The sequence below is a fragment of the Solanum lycopersicum genome, chromosome 9, assembly GCF_036512215.1.
Source record: "Solanum lycopersicum chromosome 9, SLM_r2.1".
In the NCBI taxonomy this organism is placed as follows: domain Eukaryota; kingdom Viridiplantae; phylum Streptophyta; class Magnoliopsida; order Solanales; family Solanaceae; genus Solanum; species Solanum lycopersicum.
The window spans coordinates 677,008-700,975 of NC_090808.1; the positions used below are offsets into that span (position 1 = coordinate 677,008).

Genomic DNA, 23,968 nt, shown 5'->3' on the forward strand with positions numbered 1-23,968 from the left:
CATTGCAACTTTCTGGAAGATTTAGTTTCTATTCTAAATTTGACATTATATTCATTGTTTTCTGTAAGCATTCGATTAGTTAATGATTCATTCATCATTCAACTAGTTTACATTACTCTTACTGTAGATCGAATAAAACACTCGGGTTCCTTTTTACTCTATTCATCAGTTCTCGATTCCCTTATTATTAACTTTCTCCTCTACCTCTTTTAATTTGTACTCTTTCCGTTTTAATTTATGCGACATTTTTTCAATTTCGAGATTCAAATAAACGTAAATTTTTCATATATCATTTAGTTATTTTGAATTGCGAATTATTGTGACATATGTTATAAATATATTAAAAAATAATTAATAATTAAAGATTTCATGCTAAAAAAATGAAAAGTGACACAAATTGGGGCTATTATTTATTACATCAAACCTTAAATCAAAGATTTAGTGAATAATTGAATTAATTTTGTTGCTAAATCCCTTTTCAAAAAGGAAAAAAACTAATATTCTTAATAAACAAATTTCAGGCTAAACAATAATCTCACACTGTTTTATAAAATTTTCATATTTTCTCCATGCATATTTTTACACGACAATAAAGAATAACATATTCAATATAATCCCAACAAAGTGAGGTTGGAGGAGGATAGAGTGTACATTGACAAATCATCATAAACACTTTCATAACAAGATAAAACGATAATCGAAATGTAAACACTGTCATAGCAAGATAAAACGATAATTAAAACGTAAAAGAAGGCACATATAATAACCAAACTCGAAGGACACATAACTACAAGACTAATACTAAAACTAATAGTGTAGAAGAATAAGACACGACATTCAACTATCTATTTAATGGTTTACTCACTTTACTCTTATCTAAAGTCATGTAAGCTAAAAAATTGAGTTATATCTTGTCTAATCACCTCTCAACAATATTACCTCCCCTGAAACATTCCACAGTCAATCTCTCATATCTTCAAATGTGGTATTTGTGTATCTTTTCTGCACATGTTTGAACCATCTCAATCTGATTTGTGCATTTTATGCTCTGTCAAGACCATTCTTATCTTGTCTCAGATATCTTCATTCTTAATCTTATCTCTTCTAATACGTATCACATATCCATATCAAATATCCTCATCTTTTCAATTTTCATTTTTCTGAACGTGAAAGTTCTTGACTGGCAAGAACTCTGCTCTATACAACATAATCGATTTAACCACAACTTTATTAATTTTCTCTTTAAGAGTTCGAGAATACCTTCTAATCGCATGAAAACTTTGAATACGAGCCTCCATTTCATATAACTTTGACACTAAAAATTAAAAGGTTTATAAGTTAAATAAAAGAAAAAATGTATCTATTAAAGAGTTATTACCAAAGAATTATATTCCAAAGAAAAGTTGTATTTTTCCAATTACCCAAACAAAAATGTGTCCTATTTGTGAATTTTACCGGTGATCGGTTGGCCCAATACTAGAAACTCCCAACTGGATTAATTTCCCGTTACTCATCCAGAGTGAAAGCAAAAGCTCCGTCCGGTGCCTCGTCGGAGAGAGAGAGATAAAGTAAGAGAAAATCTTGAAATTGTTGTCGGAGGAAGGAAGAAGAGAAGTATGGGTGTGGACTATTACAAGGTTCTTCAGGTGGACCGAAATGCCAAAGATGATGACCTCAAAAAAGCCTATCGAAAACTCGCTATGAAATGGCATCCTGATAAGAACCCTAACAACAAGAAAGAAGCTGAAGCCAAATTCAAACAAATCTCTGAAGCCTACGATGTAATTACACTTCTCAAACTTCACGGTTTTGATTTATTTTTTCCGATTATCAATTTGTTGTTAATTCTCAGAAGAAAAAAGCATAAATTTGCATAACCGATTATTCTAATTTTCAAGTTCTGATCAATTTCCGTAATGTGTTGTTAATTTTGAACATAGATCTCTTAGTTTTGAGATGTAATAGGACACCTTAATTTTCACGGGGTTCGATTTATTTTCATTTTCCACAAGTTTTATAGTTAATTCTGAAAAATTTTGAGTGTTTATTGCAGGTTTTGAGTGATCCACAGAAGAGAGTAGTGTATGATCAATACGGAGAAGAGGGGTTGAAAGGGCAGGTGCCACCTCCAGGTGCCGGTGGATTTTCTGGCCCTTCAGATGGGGGTGGTCATGGGTCGTTTCGATTCAACCCCCGTAGTGCTGATGATATATTCTCCGAATTCTTTGGGTTTTCCACCCCGTATGGTGGGATGGGAGATATGGGTGGACGGGCTGGTGGTCCAAGTTTCAGTAGAGGTATGTTTGGGGAAGATATTTTCACTTCATTCAGGAATGCTGCTGGCGAAGGTGCATCTGGTAATGCTCCACGAAAGGCCGCTCCTATAGAGCGGGCACTTCCTTGTAGTTTGGAGGATCTATACAAGGGAACCACCAAGAAGATGAAGATATCCAGAGAAGTTACTGATGCTACTGGGTGAGTTCTCAGAGTATGCCCTCAGTGATAAAAATCTCACATTTTCCCCATTTTTTCTTGAATAAAAAGTTTTAAGTTGGTCTTTGTCAGGAGTTAGACTAGTGTTTGTGAAGGGATAAAATGTGACTTAGAGAACCTCTATGAAGGAAAAATAATGCGCATTGGGATAAAATAACCTGAATAGAGTAGATATTAAAGGATTTAGGCATATCTTATGGATATGCTCATGATTGAGGCATATCTTTTGGAGATGGTCACATTAATGGTTGTTGATTTTTAAGTTAAAATTTGTAATAGAATTCATTTATGTGCAGACTTAACTTGAAAAGAAAGATTTATACAGTACAATCCTAACTAATCTGATTGAGGCATAGTTGATTGATTCATATAAATGTCAAATTTATATGTGGTGGCAATAGCTTTGTATTTATCATTTTTGTTTTTACAATGGGATGATCTGAGTGAATGCTATTTAATGCATAAGAGAGCTTTTGAAGGAGTAGAATCGAGCTTCTCTCAGTTGAGAAGTAGTCTCCAGTCTAGGTTTCCTTATTCTCTTTTGGTGTAATCAGGAAGTCCCTTGTTGTATAGATTGGGTAGAGTTTGTAGAGAATCATATTGTGTAGATTCTTTACCTTTTGGTATACCCTTGTATATGGTCTCTTTTACCATTTAAAAGAAAATTAAAATTAAAAAATCATTTTTTTTATTTGCGTTTTTTTTTTAAAATTAAAGCCCATGTTTTAGTTGCTCTTAAAATCAAGTACCTTAGAAATTTTTTGCGCTGCTTTTAATATCATTACATGTTTCTAGAAGCTAAGTTGCTTGGACTTTTGATGCCGCACTCGTGTCAGCACGACATGGGTGTGGATCTTTATTGAATTTGGTCCATCGATTTTTGGGTGCTTTGACCAAAATCAATGGAGAAATTTGGAAGAGATATAATGAGATTTTCGGTAATCAAAACAAAAGCTTGAGGTGAAATTGAAGAAAATAAAGTTTATATATATAGAATGTCAGTCATTTTCTTATATTACTCCTCTAGTCCATATTGAGTGAATTGTTGGGGTATGCACACCCTAAAGAAAAATATTTGTGGACATAAATTAAAGGCTATTTTCCACTATTACCTTTTTAATTATTTCCAAACTAGTCATCAAGAAAATATAAAGTAGCTAAGAATCCCATTAAATGAAGGGTAAAATATGAAAAGAAATCTCATCAATGTTCTTGAACTTTGAATAATTTTCACTTAATTTGAATTATGAAAAAACTTATAACAATTCACTTGTTATGAACTAGAGGGACTACCACTTTCTGTAAGCTTTCCGCATGATGTCTCATAATTTAGACATATAACTGTATTTTTAAATGTTTGAATTATTTTTAGCCGTATCTCCACTTCTTATTTGTACCTGGATCAGTATCCCAATCTTAAAATTTGATCCTGAAGGATCCAACCTCTAGATCTGCACCCTTAGCAGACACCCGCACCCAACAACTTAGTGTGAACTAGAAATTCGTATCATACAAAGATGATGACCTTAGATTTGTTATCAAATCCATATTATAACCTGAACCATGGTCATAATGTATTCTTTAACCTCCTCCAATGGAGTGATTATGATCTAGATTCTAGACAATGCAAAAGACTCACAAGTTCTGAAATAAGATCATTTTAGACTTTAAGTGTTGAAGCTCTATCAAAAGAGTTTGTTGTTCTGCTTCTACAAATTCATCATATGCTCATTTTCCTGTTCCGTTTTCTGCATTATTGATGCTGAGAAAGGGCAAGTTCTCATGTTGATGCACCAACCCGTTTTTCAGGCCTGACAATAAGCTATAAACTAGCATAAAGGAAAAAAGAGAAACTGTGATCTAAGAATTGGAATGACTTTATGAAAAAAATACATGATCCTTTAGTGTTTGCATTTCTCAGTAAAATGGTCTACAGTATCGTAATTTGGTACCGCCAGTGGCATTAAGTAACCTCACTGTGTGTTCCAGAAGGTGGATGAGTTAATCAATCTGTCTCACCAAAATGAGGATGACACTGATAACTAATGTGAAGCACATATATAAAACATCATTTTAGGAAAGGACACTTGTGGTTTAAGTATTTATTGGTTAAAAAAAAGATTTGAGTATTTATTGGTGCCACTTAATTTAGTTATTACCTGCAAGCTGTGATTAGAAGTTACTGTATGAATGACTTTTAACTTTATAAAAAAAAAGAAGTTACTGTATGAATGGTTGACAGCATGGTGATTAAACTTTCTGAGATTGTATTTTACCCTAGAAAAGTTACAGAGGATGTGCCCAATAGTTAACAAGTTGGTTGCTCATATTGGTTATTCTAATACAACTTTTTGTTTTGTGCTCCATTTGCTTGTTGCCCCTCCTGGCTCATGTTTGGCTTTACCCTCTTTCTTTTGATAAGTACGTCTTCCCTTTCCTTTTCTTAAGCAATTAGGTCCTTGCTTGTTCTGAATGTTAAGAAATATACGTTACATTTTGAAAGATGATGGTAAATCAAGACAGGAAAGTGTGGGTCCTCCTGTGATGTCTGTTTGACACAAAAACACTTACATATTTATGGTGCTATTTCTCATTTTGTTTCAAGCCTTGTTTGGTTTCAAGAGTCCCTGTTTTTCATCCTTTGTTTCTCTTTTGGAAGGCATCCGTGGATATTTTTCCCATATGCACAGGGAAAGCACAACATGTTCACCTATTTCATTTATTATTATATAAAATTTCAAGGGTTCATAGAAGAAAAAAGTAAAAGAAGAGAGGAAAAGTAGAATAATGGGGTAAAGAAGTCTCATGGTAGTTCTTACAGACACTTTCATCTTTTTATTATTATTTTTGAATGGTTTTTGTATTCTTTTATTTGGATGGTTGAAAGTTTTAAGTGACTGCTTGGTGTGAATTTTACTATCAGGGTAATTCCGTAGTCCCTCTATTACGTAACCATTTTGTCTTTGGCTTTTCCTCTAGAAGGGAATTAGTTGTAGGGAATTGGGAAGTTCTTAAATGGAATTTAATTTCGGAAGAAAATATAAACTCATCACTTTTCTTTGGATTGGAAAATCTTATGTGTGTATATATTGTGATTTTCTTTGATGATGTAAAGAGGATACATATAGATTGTCTCTTAAAGTGGAGCCTAATGTTAAGTTGCTAATTTTGCTGGGATTTGAAGTTAGCACATTTTTGGGTATGCAGATGACTACTTCAGTGAAATAATACCAGTCATTCGTTCAAACTCTGAAGCAAACAAAACCTGGTAGTTGGGTGGGTAGGAGGATATAGAAGCAGCCTCATTATCGCCGAGTTTCGAACTGTGTGCCACAGGCATTTCTCCTATATGTGTTTTTATGAGTGTGTCGATTCATGTCAATTTTCTTTTGTTTCTCTCTCTTTTTCAACCCAATCACTGTGAAGTTTTTTGTTTCTCAAATTGCAAGTGCTTTCTGCTACTTTTGGAAGAAGCAACAGGTCCTTGGATTCCTGCTGGTGAAGCACTTGATGTTTTAGAATGTTGTGTTGTATTTTTTCAATTTCCTTTAATAATATTTCCGATTGTTTACTAGTAGAAGTTTCTAATCCCGTTCACAATGTTGTTACTACAGGAGACCCAGTACAACAGAGGAAATTCTAACGATTGATATCAAACCAGGATGGAAGAAGGGGACTAAAATAACATTTCCAGAGAAAGGAAACGAGCAACGAGGCATAATTCCATCAGACCTTGTCTTTATAATTGATGAGAAGCCGCATAGCGTCTTCAAGAGAGATGGAAATGACCTCGTTGTCACCCAGAAAATCCCCTTGGTAGAGGCTCTTACTGGATACACTGCACAAATAACAACCCTTGATGGCCGGAATCTAACTGTACCAATTAATTCCATCATTAGTCCAAATTATGAAGAAGTTATCAAAGGAGAAGGTATGCCCATTCCGAAGGAACCTAGCAGAAAAGGCAACTTGAGAGTAAAGTTTAACATCAAGTTCCCCAGCAAGCTTACTTCTGAGCAGAAAGCTGGCATAAAGCGGTACTTGACATGATGAGTGGACATTAGCTCCTATAGTTTTCCATCAAATGCTACATAAGCTTCACCCCGTCTCGTCTTCATCATGCAAAGAAATCTGCACTTCGTTTATTTATTTATTTCTTCTGCAACATTTAAGTCTGTTATTTCAATATCACTTGCCTTCTAAACCAAACATCCCGTGGAATCTCTATTTCCATTGTTTTGTGTGGCATAGAGTACAATTGGATCCACCTCTCTCCTCTTGTGTCAATACTAGATGTGGGTGTGCCCGTGCGGGCTTACAGAGTGTAGGCCCTATGGCATACCTCTCTTTTTCCTGCTATATTATACACTGATTATTGAAGCATAAGCCAGTTGGTAACTGGTGTTTACTAAGCTTGACAGATTATACTTGTTTGGTTTTGATATCTAGGAACCACCACATCTAAAGATTATATTCAATTTGAAAATTGTCTCAGTATTCCTTAGGTTTCACCAGTTTTGTGCTTCAGAAAAAGGTTAGCTGTTTTCTCTTGTCCATATAAACAACCAGAACTGGAAATGGTTGAGTATTGTGGTGTTTGTCTCATTGATACAACAAACTGTTGAAGTTGTTTCCTATATTGGTAATTTCTTTTTATTTTATTGCTCATGTATCTTCAATTTATATAATATAGAAAACAATCATAAACTAGGCAAAAATTATTAGTTTCATCATCAGTCAACTTTGAAAACATTCATTTACTTGACTAACTAAATTTAAGTACATCTTCAATTTTGTAACGCGAGTGAAATACACTCCTAAATTCTTGTTAAGTTTAGTGTTTTCAATATTTATCTCGACTTTTTATTTAGACGCTCCTACAAGAGTTTAAGACAACTTGCTATGTCATGCGACAAATCGGAGGTTATTACAACAAAAATAACTTTTAGCGGGAATGAACATACACATTAAAAAAGAGGGTTTAATCCTTTATCAGTATTAGCTACTTGTCATTGAATTCAATGTTGTTAAGGACTTTAAGGGACATTTACAAAATTTGCTAATTGCTGTTGAAATATATTTTTAATGACAATTAAGTTATTAGCATCAATTAATTGCGGTTGTTAGTACATTACTTAAATATACTTATTTTTTTCACCAATAAATTAACCTAACACCTGTATTCTTAAAATATAATAAATAATTTATTTTCTGAAAAATAAATGTTTTCAATCTTTTAGAAGTTTTGACTTTTGACCAAACAAGCAAGATTTTTTTACTTTATAGAAGAAAAAAATAAAAGAAAAAAAATCAAATTATAAGAATCTATCTAGTATTATAATTAAAAAAAGTCCTACTCCCACAATTATAAGCTATCTCATTTGCCTTTTTATTTTTCAAAAATTATTATATCAGTTGCCAGTAATTTTTCCTGTTAGATCTCAGAATAAATTGTTGTTGAGGTACAAAAATGGCCTCAATTTCTTCAAGTCCTCGAAGTGTAGAAGAGATCTTCAAAGATTACAGTGCTCGTCGTGTTGGGATACTTCGTGCTTTAACTGATGGTACTTCATTTTCATGCATACTTTTTAATGTTATAAGTTTTTTTCAATTTGGTTACTAATTGTGTTGTGTTTTCTCAGATGTGGATGAATTTTATAATCTCTGTGATCCAGGTAATTTTAGTTTAATTTACTTTCTGGGTTTTTGTAGATCGTGGATTCTTGCTTTTATTTGCATTCAAAAAGGTCCTCATTTTTTAAAAAATTATATTTTTAGCTTTGAAGGTGAAAAATTGATATGCTATTTGATGCTAAATCAATGAGCTTGCTTGAATTCACAAAGTACAAAGTGAATTTTTGAAATATTTCAGATTTTTTTTTCTAAGAATTTGGTTGAATTTGCTTGATTGACCAGACACTTGAAAAATAATTGGTTCTCTTGGAAAAATCATATTTTTTCTAATATTCTATAAAGTTTCTTAGCAAAAACGAAGAAAATATATTTTTTCAACTTGCTGTGATATTTTAGTTTTCAAGAAAGTTTTACTAGACCTGTTGTGACTTGTCTTGATATTAGCCTTTTCTTCCTGTTAAAATGTGTCACTACTTGGGTTTAGAGAAGGAAAATTTGTGTCTTTATGGACATCCAAATGAAACTTGGGAAGTCAACCTTCCTGCGGAGGAAGTTCCACCTGAGCTGCCAGAGCCAGCACTTGGGATAAATTTTGCTAGGGATGGAATGAATCGTAGAGATTGGCTTTCCCTGGTTGCTGTTCACAGTGATTGTTGGTTGCTTTCTGTGGCTTTCTATTTTGGAGCTCGTCTTAATCGAAATGAAAGGTAATCTTTTGTTTGTTATTTAGTAAGATAAATCAACATATATAGTATTGGATTTACTTTAAGAAAATGTGGGATGTCTCTCCAATGTTTTTCGTGTAGCTCATCGATATTTTCAAAATATCGATAGAGTCTATGCTGAGTATTTTTTTTACTATGGCCATCTCTGTCCCTTCGTGTATGTAGTTCCGAACTTCCTGCTTGATTTTGATGTCTCATAGAAAAAGGGGATAACTTTTTCTTTGTTGTGAAGTTGTTAAGTGGCTATGTTTGAACATTCTAGATGTTGAACAACACAATTTCAATGTCCTGAATAGCCATTGTAAGTGTTGTGTAATTAATTATCTTGAATTTGTTCTACTTCCCCTTACAACAAAGTTGGTCTATCCATCACTCTAGTGAACTTACCCTTAATCCTTGAGAACACTTCTTATTGCACATTACCTCGGTGGCAAGCCTCCATTTCACCCACCCCGTTCCAAGATGATGTGCAACATCATCATCAATCTCCCCTTTTCTTTGAATTATTGGCCCAAAAATACTTGAAACTTCCTCTCTTGGGTATGACTTTTGCATCTATCTTCACACCCTCCTCTGCTTGATGAATTATGTTACTAAACTTGCACTCCAGATACTCTGCTTTAGTCCTGCTTAACCTAAAACCCTTAGACTCTTGGGCCTATTTCCAAATATCCAGCCTATCATGAACTGCACCACACGTCTTGTCAATCAATACTATGGCATTTGTGAATAACATACACCACGACACATCTCCATGAATATGTCGTGTCCATTCGTCCATCTCTAAGGCAAATAGGAGCGGGAGAAGGGCTTCCCTGTGGTGCAATCCCGTCATGATCAGGAAGTGTTGTCAGTCACCTCTCACTATTCTAACTTGTATCTTGGCAGCATTGTACATGCCCTTAATTGCCCTAATATAAGTCACAGGTACACCTTTAAACTCCAAACATCTCTAAAGGAACTCCCCAGGGACTATATCATTTATCTTTTCCATGTCAATAAGCATGTCTAAGTCTCTCTTTCTATCCCTATATTGCTCCAACAATCTCTGTACAAGATAACTGACTTCTATAGTTGATCACCCCAGCATGAATCGGTGTGGGTTCTTGGAGATAGACTCACCCCTCCTCCAATGGCGTACACAAGATTTTTTGCAAGCGGTGTCACCTTTTAAGTGTGTATATATATATATATATCACAGCTCACATATACTATTATGTCTGTACCAAAAAGTAATTAAAAAAAATTTGAAACTTTTTCTGGATAAATTTTTGTTTTGAAAATTATCTCATTAAATATAATAGTGCTACATATTTATTTTTATCTAAAATATCAAAAAAATAAAAAATTTATAGCTAAGAAAGAACATAAAAAAAAGAAAAAGAAAAGCTACATATTTATTTTTATATAAAATATCAAAAAAAAAAAAAAAGGGCAAAGGAAGAACAGAAATAAAGAAAAACAAGAAATAAGAAAAGCAAGGCTGTCCAGGTTCGAATTCACGGCCATCACATAGCAATTGACGCACGTAAGCAACTGAGCTGTATGCCACTTTATGTCAAATTAAACACTGTATACTAGACGTATTTTCTCTTTTCTGTCTTATATATATATGACATATTTTTGGACAAATCCGTGTCCAGTGACACCCCTTGGGCCACCCCTGCCCTCATCCTTATCTCGACCACCCTCTCTCAGACTTACATATTATGACTTAGTAGCTTGATACCCATGTAGTTGTTGCAATTCTCTTATTCTTGTACAATGAAACCATTGTACTCCCATTCCATTCTTTTGGCCTCTTAACCGTCTTAATTATGACAATAAATAACCAGTCAACCACTCCAAACTTGTTTTGCTGTTATTCCAAAAATCCACTGGGATCGCGTCTGGCCTAATCGCTTTTCCTCTCCTCATCTTACAAATATCCCTGTCAACCTCTTTAGCCTTATCCACCTACATTACTAGAATCCCTAGGATTGAAATACCTTTTTTCGTCTCTATCTAATGTTGTCCTCTTCTCTTAACACTTTGCCATAATCATCCTTGATGCACTTTTGGTCCAAACTACGATTCTTCCTATCCTCACCTTTGCGAGCCTATACTTCTTTCTACTCCCACATTTGCTCTCGAGCTCTTCATACAAGTGCTCAAAAGATGTTGTTTTAGCCGTTGTGATGGCTAGTTTCGCTTCCTTCTTCGCCGTCTTATACCTCTCCCTATTCTTCCTTATCTAAGCTTTCCACTAATATCGTATAAGCAACCTTCTCGGCTTTCACATTTCCTTGCACCTCTCTATTCCACCAACAATCCCTTTATGCCCGCCTTAGCTACCCCTTAACCCTTAATATCTAGTCTAATTGCTTCCCTGAGCCATCCTGGTCCGCATACTATTTGCAGCCCCGCTACTCCCCCAAGCCCCTATAGCCACCAACTTTTTTCTGATCTCCTAGGCTTTCACCTTTGTCAGCCTCCCTATTTAATCCTTGTCTGGTTATATATAGCCCTTTTCTTCTTCTTCTTCCACTTGATATCTAAATCCATTACCACTAGCTTATGTTGGGTTGTAAGATTCTCGTTCTGGATAACCTTGTAGTCCTTGGATAAACCTCTATCACACATCCTACGAGCAAGTAATTTATCTATCTTGACTACTGAACTACGATATGTCACCAACTCAAAAGGTTTTGCGAATTCTAAAAGTAAAACTCCTCCTTCATTTCTGTCCCAAAGCCGAGACTGCCATGCACATTGTCATATCCTCTTAAAGTGATCCCTATGTGACCTTTAAAATCTTCTCCTAATAGTAGTTTCAGTCTACGGGATACCTCTCACAACCTCGTCCGACTCCTCCCAGAAGTGTATTTTGACCTCCTTGTTCAACCGCCTGAGGAACTTATGCACTAATAATGTAAATTTATCCTTCCCAAAGCTATCTTAATAACCATCATCTTATTAGTCACCCTCCTAACCTTTACCACTTGTTCCCTGAGTTTCCTATCTACTAAGATGCCTACGCTATTGCTAATGCTCGAGCTTCCTAAGTACCACAACTTAAATCCGTCTACATCCCTATCCTTGGTTCCTGCCCATATGATTTCCTGGACAAGCTACAATGATCTTCCTTTCCTTAAGAATCTTCACCAACTCTTATGGTCTTCCTGTTGATGTCCCTATGTTCCAAGATCCAACTCTCAACCTAGAAGCACCCTTTGGTACCCTTACCCACCCCTACCCCTCACACCCATCCTCAATCAAGGATATGACCTTAAACTTCCTTCAAACCCCGACTACACTAACACAGGCTATAACAATACTCAAGTGAAATAATCAAGGGTTCCCCTAAATTGACACTACAACAATCGAAGGAGTCCAGAAAAAGGAAAACAGTGCAACTAACTGGCAGGAAACAAGAATGAAAAATAATCAGGAGTTCACCAAAATTGACACCAAAACAACCGCAGAGTCTAGAATTAAAGGAAAAACAGTGCAACTAACAAGTAAAAAACAAAAATATACATCAATTAAGCAATCTAATTAAAACACAGTCTGTACAAATTAATTCAATACACCTAACTTAAAAAAGGCTAACTGAGCAAATTAATTCAATCAAAATTTTAGAATAAACAAGCCAGGTTTCTCAGTGATACCAGATGCAAGAAAAAGTATCATAAGCAATACGCAAATAACAAAAAGATGCAGACAAAATGCGAGGCTAGGAAGGTGATTAATCCAAACTACTATTTTTCTAAAATTTATGGCCAGAGGAAGTTCTAATCAATTTATGTAATCTCAGTATGATCCCATGTGCTCCCCGATAGTAACTGCTTGTTATAGTCCCGAACCCTCCTGCCCGCAGTATCCCATATATACAGCTTGATTGTCTTTTCATCCTGCTCCGGTCCTCATTTTGGAATCAGCTCTGATGGTGCTAATGTAACTGTCGTCATTGGCGAATCTGAGAAGAAGACTGTATTTGCTGGCAGAAGAATTACCGATTAACAACAATTTGAACAAGTAATGGCTGCAGCCAAAAAAAATCAGTAAAATTAATGGAAAAAAATCACATGAATGTTGCAAAATCTCGAACTATTCGTTGCTCATGTTTGCTTCTTCTGTTTTTAGCTATGGAGAAAATAGGCTTTTCTTCTTCTGAGAAATGAGGATTTCCTGTTGGATAGCTATGCGTTTTGTTTCTTGAAACTGGTAACTTGTGTGTATGTATCTATGTAAATGAACAAAACAATGTATATGTTGTACTGAAGCCATATTTTACAAAACATGTCTCTAAGAAACTGAAGCTATTCTGACCATCTAAATGGAATCTAGCATATTGAGAATTTCTACAGTTTCTCCTGGGTAGAACTGTACACCAAAAAGACAAGAGCATAATGCAGTTCAATTTGATCTTTTGCACAAAATTGCTCAGATCTTCAAAACATTTGGTATTTCTCTCTTTCTAGACTGTCCACCAAATGTTAGCTGGGACAGTTATCCATCTTTCACTATCATTTTCCTAAACTCCTGCTTCCTCCCAACTAAGTAATACATCAGATATCTCCAAGTGATGCCTCTAAGATTAATGAAGATTCTCTACAGTTGTTCTGTTAACTTGCAATGAAGAAAAAGATGTTGTCTCTGCTGTTTCACCACATAAATAACATTGTGGGATAGAGAGAGATACCTCTTTTCTTCAAATTTTCCCAGGTAAGAGTTAAGACTAGCCTCTTTTGTTGAAAACAAACAAAGCAAGCTACGTGGTATCTTTGTCTTCCAGTTGTGCTTCCGAGGCCAATTCTCAACCTGTTGATTGGTTTGATTCAATACTTCATAGGCTGAACTCACATTGTATGAACCACTACTATGCCCATTCCACCAGAATTTATAGCCCCCTCCTGTAAACCACCAATATTTTCCGAAGTACCGTAAAATTCAGTCGCCCTATGTAACTCCCAGTCATTGAGCATCATTCTGAAGATAAGATCCCAGCCTTGTTTTGTCCACATTTCTGTCAGGTGTCTTTTCTGTTGTTGGTCACTAAGTTGAAAATATCAGGAGTATTGATCGTTATGTATTGTTAAGACTGTCATTAGGTGGTGACAGTGCTTGGTTCAAGCAAATAAATGGTTGCTCTGTGTTATCAGGTTGAAATTCTGCAGCTTGCACTTCATTCAATCTTGAAATGTGACAAATTTTGTTAGTCCAAAAGATGAGTTCTTCTTGAGTCTGTATGGTTGAAGATTATTTCTGATGGGGCAGAGGGGATGCATTCTGTTGGTTGTTTATTTTTGTCATGCTTGTCGAGTATTGAAGTTATAACATATTTTTTGATTACATGTAACTCCATGTCTGTGTACCACCCTTTTAGAGTCAGTTACACGAGTTCTGGAGTCCATCTTTGTAACTCTCCATCTATTAAGTACACAAAGATGCTTCTTTTCTTTTTTGTTTCCTTAATCTTCTGCGAGTCCATAGATCATTCACCAACTTAACTTAGCTTTATTATATTTGTCTTCAAGTGTTAGGTTTCATTGAGAAACTATTTCTGTTGTGCATGTGTGGTGTGGTGTATTGCCAGTTTTGAATTTTGTTTGCTAAGACATCCATCTTACTCTTCAATCGCTTGCCCCGGGATTTCTGGAGGGTTGATCATTCTATTTAAAGTTGTATCTTGCTTCTTTGGATGTTGGGACATCTGAAGTGGAGGAACCTCTACAGTTATGCAACTTAAACATGCAAAGAAATTCGGAATAGTCTATTCATTTATCTAGCCACCACATTACCTTTATTTACATGTAGGATATATGTTATGTTTTCTGGTTTGATATTTCTTCTGGTTCCAGTTCCACTTTCTTTAAAGGACAGCCACTGGTGCTAATAACTAGCCTTGAGACACTTCTCTCTTCCTAATGATAGATTGCATCTCTAGTAGTGATGAATGTGCATTTGTGGATTAAAAAAGGGGGGCAGCCAGGTGCATGAAGTATCTGGTGTTCACGCAAGGTCCGGGGAGGGGTCGCGCCCCAAGGAGGTGTGATCTCTCCCTCTCTCTCTCTCTCTCTATATATATATATATATATAGAGAGAGAGAGAGAGAGAGAGAGAGAGAATGTTAAGGATGGTAACACATGTTTGCCATGTCGCTCTCTTTCCTAGAGATCTCATAGTTTATACTTCTCATAGTATTTGTGTGATTCTTCTTTTCTTGGTCATTGCATTAGATTCAAAATTCAGCGGCAGCATCTTTTTAGATATAATCATTTGGTATCCGGAACACACTAGCCGCACTTATCCATATTCTTACCACGTAGGGCCCAGATGCCCAGTTAAGGAGGTACTGTTCCCTACTAGTGGCAGCTTTTATTAATTCTTATTCACCTCTTCCACCACTCCACCATCTTCCTTTGTGGTGGATGTGTGGAGCTTGCAAGAGATGAAAAGAACAACAATTTAGTGTCACTCTACTTGCTAATTGCTATTTCTAGACAACTTTCTGATTTGGTTCTTTATAACTTTCGCCTGGGAAGTCTCTACTTTGTGGTGTAACTTTTCTGCGAGGAAGTTCTTGTTAGTCTGAGTTTCCATACTTATTGTACAGGAAGCGTCTATTCAGCTTGATCAACGAGGTGCCAACTGTCTTTGAAGTTGTGACTGAAAGAAAACCAATAAAAGATAAGCCCAGTGCAGACAGTGGGAGCAGATCACGTGGTAGTAGCATAAAGGTATGAGAACATGAAAGCTATTATGTTATCTTCCCTTTAATTTGTTGTTCCTTAGTTGGTACGTCCCCTTAGTATTAGTGCGAAATACCAGTAACACCATGATACTTCTATTTAGCTTCTCCTCAGTATGTCATGATCTATTATTTAATGTGCTTGCTAACTCTCTCCTTCATTACTAAAGTCAAAATTTCCCCATTTTACGCAGAGATCTAGTGATGGTCAGGTGAAAAGCACCCCGAAGCTGGAAGATGAAAGTTATCTGGAGGATGAAGAAGAACACGGTGAAACACTCTGTGGAAGCTGTGGTGGGAATTACAGTGCTGATGAATTTTGGATTGGCTGCGACATCTGTGAGAAGTGGTACCATGGCAAGTGTGTGAAGATAACACCTGCTAAAGCTGAGAGTATAAAGCAATACAAATGCCCGTCTTGTACCTTGAAGCGAAGCAGACAGTAGTCCTCTCATGAATCAGAGAAAGAGCAGCCATAATTCTATTTCTGGCCATTAACAGAATAGTACAGCAAATATTACACCTGTAATGGACATGCTATTGTAATCTTTTCTTTACCTATATATGCTCAAAAAGAAGATGAAGTTTCTCTTATTTCCTTCATCCATCTTCAGTATTTAACACAATCCCAATACCTATATAGAAAGTCTGTTAATTTACTCTACTTCCTTGATCATGTTAAATTGTTCACAGTTATTTGTCAATGAAATACATAGTTATGTTGATATACAGGTACAACTTCCATATCTGGTTGGTTACTATGGTATGATATTTGGATTTAAGCCAACAGTATAAACCAAAAACTGAAAAGCTGGCTTATAGATATGCCTTATTTTGTCTTGTCCAATTGACAAGTGCCAATTTTTACTACTCTTGTTAGCTTCTTGTTGCTTATGAGTTTAGTTCTCTTCACCAAATGATTATAAAAATCAACATCATTTTTGGAATTTGGAATATCTTTTTTCACATAGCTTGGTTTGTTCCGAAAATTTATCTGTATTATACCTACCCTGTTTCCATAGGATCCATCAACTTGTTAACATATAAGTGTTGTTTCTTTTTCTCTGTCTATAAGCTTTGGCAGAGTTCTCTCTGCAATGCCTGGGGAATTCAGAGAGCAGCCAAGTTCCAGTATGGCTTCGAATCGTTCCGATGGTTCATCAAAGGAGAGACTGAAATGGACTCAAGAGCTTCATGATCTGTTTGAGAAGGCAGTGAGTCAACTCGGAGGTCCGGAAAGTAAGTGAACGTTTTATCTATACAAGGTTTAACCGTTGAGGAGAGCGTTATTATTTTCTTTTTGATAATGAGTGACGATGAGATACCCTTTTATTTAGTGAAATATGTCTTTCACATGCACAATTCCTCTTCTTGAGTCAATCATCGTATGAGTCAAACACATGAAAATTCTCTCGATTCTCCATTTCTACCATATAATTATCCTCTCACCAATTTTATTTACTTTTTTTCATTTTCTTAAATTATGTTTTGTTAAAAAAAAAAAACTAAATTGGCTTGCAGGAGCAACACCAAAAGGAATTTTGAAGGTTATGGGGATTTCTGGTCTAACAATCTTCCACGTGAAAAGCCACCTACAGGTTTTCTTAATATCCCTTTGTGATAATTTCTTTCCTTTTTGTATAAATAATTTTTATAATCCATAATTCATAAAATTAGGATTCTAGATGTGCATATATCACTAGAGCAGCTTAAAAAGCGTGCGATATAAATTCAATTCATGTAAATTCAGTAACTTTTGCTCATAATTTTTATATATATTAAAATATTTATCAATTATAACTGTAGACTCAATTAATATTATAGTATTAACTTGAAATCGTTGAAAAAAAAACTCAAACTCTTTCGATTTGCAACAGAAATACCGCATGTCAAAATTTGTACGTGAAGACTCTGAAAGTAAGTTTTTTATTTTTTTATTTACAAGTTAATTAATTATGTTAATATAAATAAATATACTAAAGTTATATATTAATTTATTTTCTCTTGCTTTTCATTTTTTAACATATAGTTGGCAAGTTTGAAAGGAGAAGCATATCAGAAATTTTACCAAACTTCAGTGTTACAGCGTGAGTTACTATTTAATTCCTTATAAATAGAGACACGGATTCTGAATTTAAAGTTTATAAATTTTCATAACTATAATAAATTAATATTTAATAATACCTGAGTTCAAAATCAAATATGTATACATATGTATAATGAAACAAGTGTCATATGTTTTTTTCTTGTTTTGTGGATTATAATTAAAAATCCGCAAATAATATACCTATAAATATTAGGCGAAAGTTCTTTTATACTATAGTTTATAGAAGTTAAAACTCTGTATCGATTTATATAGGGGTGCTCAACTTAATGAAGCATTACAAATGCATATGGATGCACACAAGCGATTAAGTGATCATCTTGAGGTAAACTAATTAAGCTTATAATTTAATAAATCCATGTTTAGTAAATTATTAATTAAGATTAATTTTTTTTCTTTTTAAAGGTTCAAAGAAACTTGAAGATAAAACTTGAAGCACAAGGAAGATTTCTAGAACGAATAATGGAAGAACAAAAAGTTCGTGCTTCAGGTTCTAGATCTAGTTGCAAGTCTTATTCGTATTTACCCTTATCGTTACCATCCTTATGCGAGGAATCTGAATCAAATGTCAAGGAACTCGAGGTTGGATATGATTCCGAGTTTGATATATCTGGTTGTCAATTACCAAGAAAAAAGACTCGATTCGAGGAAGACGATGGATTATTAAATCATCGATACAATAGTACTAATAATAATGTTACATATTCACCACAAGAATTAGAATGGGGTACTCTTGAAACTTACCAATCATCACCACATGATTTGCATGCTTTATATGATTATCTTATTTAATCAATTTAGTTAAATATATGTTGTTTGAATTTAAATTTTACGATTGGACATATGAAGAAAAAGTGTGTTAGTTAGGAAATATATATATATATATATATATATATATATATAAATATACTAGTGTATTTAAATAAAACATATTGTATGATACGTTTATGTAATCTTGATAACAATATGGGGTTGTTCTTAATTAGTCGATTATCAAGATGTACAATGTCTTTTAATTTCTTTGAAATTATGACCTATCTAACAATGTTGTTTATAGATTAAATTATTTTGTGGATTGAATTTTAGTTTATTATCCGTGATTTTATTATGTGTACATGGTAGAAGTTTTTATAAATGTATCGCGATGCAATTAAGTATATATATTTTGATCAAATTTAGTTCTTTCGAAGAGGTGAAATATAATTACCACGTTGAAGCATAATTATAGTATACGTCTCTGACTTTTTATAATGCGTTGTATATCTCATATTTTCTCCGTTTACTTTTAATTGTCATGATCTTTTTTAGAGTCAAATGATAAGAACTTTGACTAATGTTTTATGATATGTTTTTTTTTTCCACATATTGATATGCAATTTATATTATTTTTCGTAAAGTTTTTTAATATCTAATTCTTTTGTCTAAAAGATTTCGATAGAAATGACGTCGAAATTCCGGATCACCAAAAAAGATGGTGGAAGTACACGAAAATCGGCAAAATGGAGGTTTACCTGCTCCGGGGCTCGTTTGACCTTGGAAATGGACCGTTTTGGCCAACGGGTTCCATAGCTAAGGTCTTAACGGACATCCATGAATTTTTTTTAGCAAAATGACATTGGAATTCTGGATAACAAAAAAAATGGTGGACTATAGCACACGAAAATCAGCAAAATGAGGGGTTTACCTGCTCAAGGACTCGTTTGACCTTGAAAATGAATTATTTTGGTCGTCTGGGCCAACTGACTCCATAGATAAGGTACTAACGGACGTCATTAAAAATTTAGTAAAATGACATCGGAATTCTGGATAACAAAAGAAAAGGTAGACTATAGCACACAAAGATCAGAAAAATGAGGGTTTACCTGCTCAAAGACTCGTTTGACCTTGAAAATGGACCGTTTTGACCGTCAGGGTCAACTGACTCCATGCCGAACGTCTTCATGGATGTTCATGAAATTTTTTGATAAAAATGAAGTCGGAATTTCGAATCATCAAAAGTCATGGAGTATAACACGCAAAATTTGGCAAAATGAGAGATTTACCCGCTTCAGGACTCGTTTGACCTCGAAAATGGGTCGTTTTGAACGTTAGGGTCAATTGGAACCATAACTAAGATCTTAGCGGGCGTCCATGAAAAATTTAGACAAAACTACGTCGGAGTTCTAGATCACCAAAAAAACATGGACTATAACACACAAAAATCGACAAAATGAGTGATTTACATGCTAGGGGCTAGTTTGACTTTGAAAATGAGTCGTTTTGGCAGTCAAGGTCAACTAGTTCCATAGCTCAGGTCTTAATGTACGTCCATGAAAAAGTTTTGGCAAAAACGACGTCGAAATTTCAAATCACCAAAAAATCATGGACTATATAGCACAAGAAAATCGAAAAATGGGAGGTTCACCTACTCTGGGGCTCGTTTGACCTTGAAAATGGATCGTTTTGGCCGTCAGGGCCAACTAACTCTATAACTAAGGTCTTAACGGATGTCCATGAAATTTTTTGGTATAAATGACATCGAAATTCTAAATCTCCAAAAATCCATAGACTATAACACACGAAAATCGATAAAATTGGGGGTTTACCTGCTACGAGGCTCTTTTGACCTTAAAAGTAAATCGTTTTGACCGTCAAGGCCAACTTGCTCCATAACTAAGGTCTTAATGAACTCCCATGATATTTTTTTAACAAAAATAATGTCAGAATTCAGAATCAACAAAAATAGCTAAGATCTTAAACTAAGGTTCTATTACCCCGAACTTACAAAAATAGCTAAGATCTTAAACTAAGGTTCTATTACCCCGAACTTATTTGTTTTGTAATTTTATACACTTTATATCTTAGAAAATAGTGTTCTTTTAAAAAAGTTTTTGAATAGTTAAATGTCTACTTGTGTACTAACACGAAGTTAAACCTTTTTCCAGAAAAAGCCGTTGATTCTTGCTTTTCCTTAAAAATAAATTAATAAAAGAAGGCATGAAACGTTTTTTGCCCTTTCCCTCTCTTCATCAATGAAAATTGAAATATAATGGGCAGTTTTTTTTTTTTTTTCTGAAAAAGAAATATTTGCCCACAGAAATTTCTAGTTGAAAAGTTAGTCACAAAATAACAGAACATGAAAGCTCTAGATTTATCAGTTTTGAAACTATTTTTATGAAGACTTCAAAGAGGTTAGTGCTTAGTAATTTTCGTTTTTGATTTATATTATCATGTTATTATGTAAGTTTGTGATATATGATCATGCTTTTGTTATCGTATAAATTTAAAATTTGTCTATGTTTATGTTATCTAATTGTGTACGATTTATGAAAAAATCATAATAAATTACTCTACTTGCATATTGACAATTGAAAAATACAAACGAACTTCTGAAAATTTTCTTTAATGATGTATAAATACAAAATTTATATATACTTACCTTATTTGTATATTCGTAAATAAAATATACAAATCGCAGCCTCCATTTGTGTATACTTACCACCCTATTTATACATAACTATAGACATAGACCTTTATTATATATATTGTCTTTAGCTATTTTCAAATTTTCTCTAAAAAGTTTAGATAACTGGTTCAGTGATTACTATAGTATATGACCAAATAAATATTTAAGATAAAGTTTCAAAATTCATCCAAATTTTGCATTGTTTTTTTTTTTTTAATTAGGTACTCTTTGTAAATTCCTCATTTCCTTTTTCGATTTGCTTTGAACTATTTTTCCTCGAGGGTTCATTTGAAACAACCTCTCTAATTCTAGCACAGGTAGCGTTCATCTGCATATACTCTACTCCTGAGACCCCGAAATTACACTGAGTGTGTTGTTGACGTAAACTTTTAATTACATAGAGAAAGCTAGAAATGGAAAGAGCAGATGATGTCTACACAAAAGATGGGACAACTGATATCACTAAAGCACCAGCTAACAAGAAAAAAACTGGGACATGGAAGGCTTGTTTCTTCATCCTTGGTATAGTTAACTTTATATTTAATCAAACTAATATAACTATGTGATTTCATTTACTATAAATAGCGCGATCCATGGCGTTTTACAGGGGAGGAAATCTCTGAGAGACTAGCGTACTTTGGTACAAGTACTAATTTGGTTAATTATCTTCATCAAATGCTTGGCCTAAACAACGCGGCTGCATCAAAAGTTGTAACAAACTTTCAAGGAACTTGCTATGTCTCGCCTTTGCTCGGAGCATTGTTAGCTGATGCTTACCTTGGGAGATACTGGACAATAGCAATTTTCTCAATCATTTATATAATGGTAATTAGTAGTAACTACTTTTTCTTAACAAGTACTTGTTGTCAAATTTATTTAGTGTTAAGAGTCTCACGTCGGATATGGGATGGGTAAATGGACTCGTTATATGGTTTTAGACAATTCTCCCCTCGTGACCTAGCTTTTGAGGTTTAGTTAGACCCAAGATTCATTTCTTTACATGACATGAGAGTCGGACTCATCCCAATTCTTTGTTAACGAGGTCTAGATGTGCAGGGGAGTGTTATGAGTCCCACTTTCTAATAGATTGAGTTAGATCAAAGATCCATTTATTTTACGATCACAACATGTTTTGTGATTTGATGAACTTTTCTTTTATAGGGAATGACTCTATTGACAATGTCAGCTTCAATAGTTGGAATAAAGCCATCATGTCATGATGGAATTTGCCACCCAAGAGAGCTAGAGAAAACAACATTCTACATTGCAATTTATTTGATTGCTTTAGGGACTGGTGGCATCAAACCATGTGTGTCCTCTTTTGGTGCTGATCAGTTTGATGACAACGATGAAGTCGAAAAGAGAAAGAAAAGCTCCTTCTTTAACTGGTTTTATCTGTCAATAAGTATTGGTGCTCTTATTGCTTCATCAGTCCTTGTTTGGATACAAACGAGTGTCGGCTGGGGCTGGGGTTTCGGTATTCCAGCTGTTGCAATGGCTATTGCTCTTATGTTTTTCTTTGTAGGCACTCGTTTTTACAGGCTCCAGACGCCAGGAGGTAGTCCGTTGATTCGGATGTTGCAAGTATTGGTAGCTTCTATGAGAAAATGGGATGTTAAACCTCCTGCTGATAAATCTCTTCTTTATGAGACTGCTAATGAGGAATCAAACATCAAGGGAAGCCGCAAGCTCACTCATACGGATAAGTTCAGGTAAAATTATGGACTAATTATATTAGAATTGTAATAATCGTCCTTCTCAGATAGTCACTCAACTAAGGGTAGTTTACTCTGAATGTCACTCAACTATTTATAAGCGAATCATTGTTATATTTGTACTATTGACCATTTGGAAAATGAAATGCAGCTTCTTGGACAAGTCTGCTGTGGAAACAGCACGCGATAAAGTAAATGGATCGGTGAATCCCTGGAGGCTCTGTACCGTGACACAAGTTGAGGAAATCAAGTCTATCATTCGTCTACTCCCAGTGTGGGCATGCTGCATTATGTTCACGACTGCATACAGTCAGATGAACACAACATTTGTGCTCCAAGGGAACACAATGGACCGCTACATGGGTGGTAATTTCAAAATACCATCAGCATCTTTGATAGTATTCGAAACAATCAGTGTGATACTATGGGTGCTGATATATGACCAACTTATTATCCCCTTTGCTAGAAAGTACACAGGCCACGCCCGGGGATTCACTCAGCTTCAGAGGATAGGTATAGGCCTTGTAATATCTATATTGTCCATGGTATCTGCTGGTGTTGTGGAAGCAGTACGCCTCGACTACATCAAACAGAAGGGGTATTATGATGTCAAGACTATTCCTATGTCTATCTTTTGGCAAGTTCCTCAATATTTTTTCATTGGATGCGCGGGGGTATTCACGTTGATAGGTCAAGTGGAATTCTTCTATGATCAAGCTCCCGACGCGATGAGAAGCTTATGTTCAGCCCTATTGTTGATGGCAGCTGCATTAGGTAGCTATTTGAGTAGTTTCCTAGTTACAATAGTGACAAGGAACAAGAAGTTTGGATGGATAACAGAAAATTTGAACAAAGGGCATTTAGATTACTTCTTTTGGCTATTGGTTATACTTAGCATTATTAACTTCATAGTGTTTCTATTGGTTTCAAGATTGTATGTCTACAAGAAGGTTATTCATTGAAAACACCTAGATGAAGTAAGACTTCTATTTATTTTTACATGTAACACCTTGTTTAGATGGTTGATACTCATCGTATTGCATTGTATTATTAGTTTAAATATTATGTTTGTGTTGGTGGTTATTTAGTGTCTGTTTGTTCAATTTTATGTAAATTTAG

General features: G+C 34.8%; 4 protein-coding genes across 4 annotated transcripts; all 4 read left to right on the forward strand.

Annotated features, from left to right (window-relative positions):
• The first annotated feature begins 1,340 nt into the window (after positions 1-1,340).
• LOC101251613 (uncharacterized) lies at positions 1,341-6,905 on the forward strand. Its single transcript, XM_004246713.5, has 3 exons — positions 1,341-1,781; positions 2,054-2,475; positions 6,108-6,905. The coding sequence occupies exons 1-3, from the start codon at positions 1,617-1,619 to the stop codon at positions 6,541-6,543; spliced, it is 1,023 nt and encodes a 340-aa protein (XP_004246761.1). The 5' UTR covers positions 1,341-1,616; the 3' UTR covers positions 6,544-6,905.
• Positions 6,906-7,075: 170 nt separating this feature from the next.
• On the forward strand, positions 7,076-16,310 carry LOC101251316 (PHD finger protein ALFIN-LIKE 1). The gene is made up of 5 exons (XM_004246712.5): positions 7,076-8,057; positions 8,136-8,168; positions 8,612-8,834; positions 15,451-15,574; positions 15,780-16,310. Exons 1-5 carry the CDS (start codon positions 7,964-7,966, stop codon positions 16,029-16,031), a joined length of 726 nt encoding a protein of 241 aa, XP_004246760.1. The 5' UTR covers positions 7,076-7,963; the 3' UTR covers positions 16,032-16,310.
• A 116-nt stretch (positions 16,311-16,426) lies between these two features.
• LOC101252324 (myb family transcription factor PHL7-like) lies at positions 16,427-18,510 on the forward strand. The gene is made up of 6 exons (XM_019215516.3): positions 16,427-16,824; positions 17,107-17,183; positions 17,463-17,502; positions 17,615-17,672; positions 17,945-18,014; positions 18,095-18,510. The coding sequence occupies exons 1-6, from the start codon at positions 16,683-16,685 to the stop codon at positions 18,479-18,481; spliced, it is 774 nt and encodes a 257-aa protein (XP_019071061.3). The 5' UTR covers positions 16,427-16,682; the 3' UTR covers positions 18,482-18,510.
• Positions 18,511-21,430: 2,920 nt separating this feature from the next.
• On the forward strand, positions 21,431-23,920 carry LOC101252022 (protein NRT1/ PTR FAMILY 8.1-like). Its single transcript, XM_019215617.3, has 4 exons — positions 21,431-21,656; positions 21,742-21,959; positions 22,296-22,846; positions 23,001-23,920. The coding sequence occupies exons 1-4, from the start codon at positions 21,548-21,550 to the stop codon at positions 23,809-23,811; spliced, it is 1,689 nt and encodes a 562-aa protein (XP_019071162.2). The 5' UTR covers positions 21,431-21,547; the 3' UTR covers positions 23,812-23,920.
• Positions 23,921-23,968: the final 48 nt, after the last annotated feature.

Coding starts and splice junctions, on each gene's coding strand:
- LOC101251613 (XM_004246713.5), top strand. CDS start 1,617: ATGGGTGTGGACTATTACAAGGTTCTTCAGGTGGACCGAAATGCCAAA. Junction 1,782..2,053: donor AAATCTCTGAAGCCTACGAT/GTAATTACACTT, acceptor TGTTTATTGCAG/GTTTTGAGTGATCCACAGAA. Junction 2,476..6,107: donor GAAGTTACTGATGCTACTGG/GTGAGTTCTCAG, acceptor TTGTTACTACAG/GAGACCCAGTACAACAGAGG.
- LOC101251316 (XM_004246712.5), top strand. CDS start 7,964: ATGGCCTCAATTTCTTCAAGTCCTCGAAGTGTAGAAGAGATCTTCAAA. Junction 8,058..8,135: donor ACTTCGTGCTTTAACTGATG/GTACTTCATTTT, acceptor GTGTTTTCTCAG/ATGTGGATGAATTTTATAAT. Junction 8,835..15,450: donor CGTCTTAATCGAAATGAAAG/GTAATCTTTTGT, acceptor CTTATTGTACAG/GAAGCGTCTATTCAGCTTGA.
- LOC101252324 (XM_019215516.3), top strand. CDS start 16,683: ATGCCTGGGGAATTCAGAGAGCAGCCAAGTTCCAGTATGGCTTCGAAT. Junction 17,503..17,614: donor TGTACGTGAAGACTCTGAAA/GTAAGTTTTTTA, acceptor TTTAACATATAG/TTGGCAAGTTTGAAAGGAGA. Junction 17,673..17,944: donor CCAAACTTCAGTGTTACAGC/GTGAGTTACTAT, acceptor CGATTTATATAG/GGGTGCTCAACTTAATGAAG.
- LOC101252022 (XM_019215617.3), top strand. CDS start 21,548: ATGGAAAGAGCAGATGATGTCTACACAAAAGATGGGACAACTGATATC. Junction 21,657..21,741: donor GGCTTGTTTCTTCATCCTTG/GTATAGTTAACT, acceptor GGCGTTTTACAG/GGGAGGAAATCTCTGAGAGA. Junction 21,960..22,295: donor TCTCAATCATTTATATAATG/GTAATTAGTAGT, acceptor TTTCTTTTATAG/GGAATGACTCTATTGACAAT.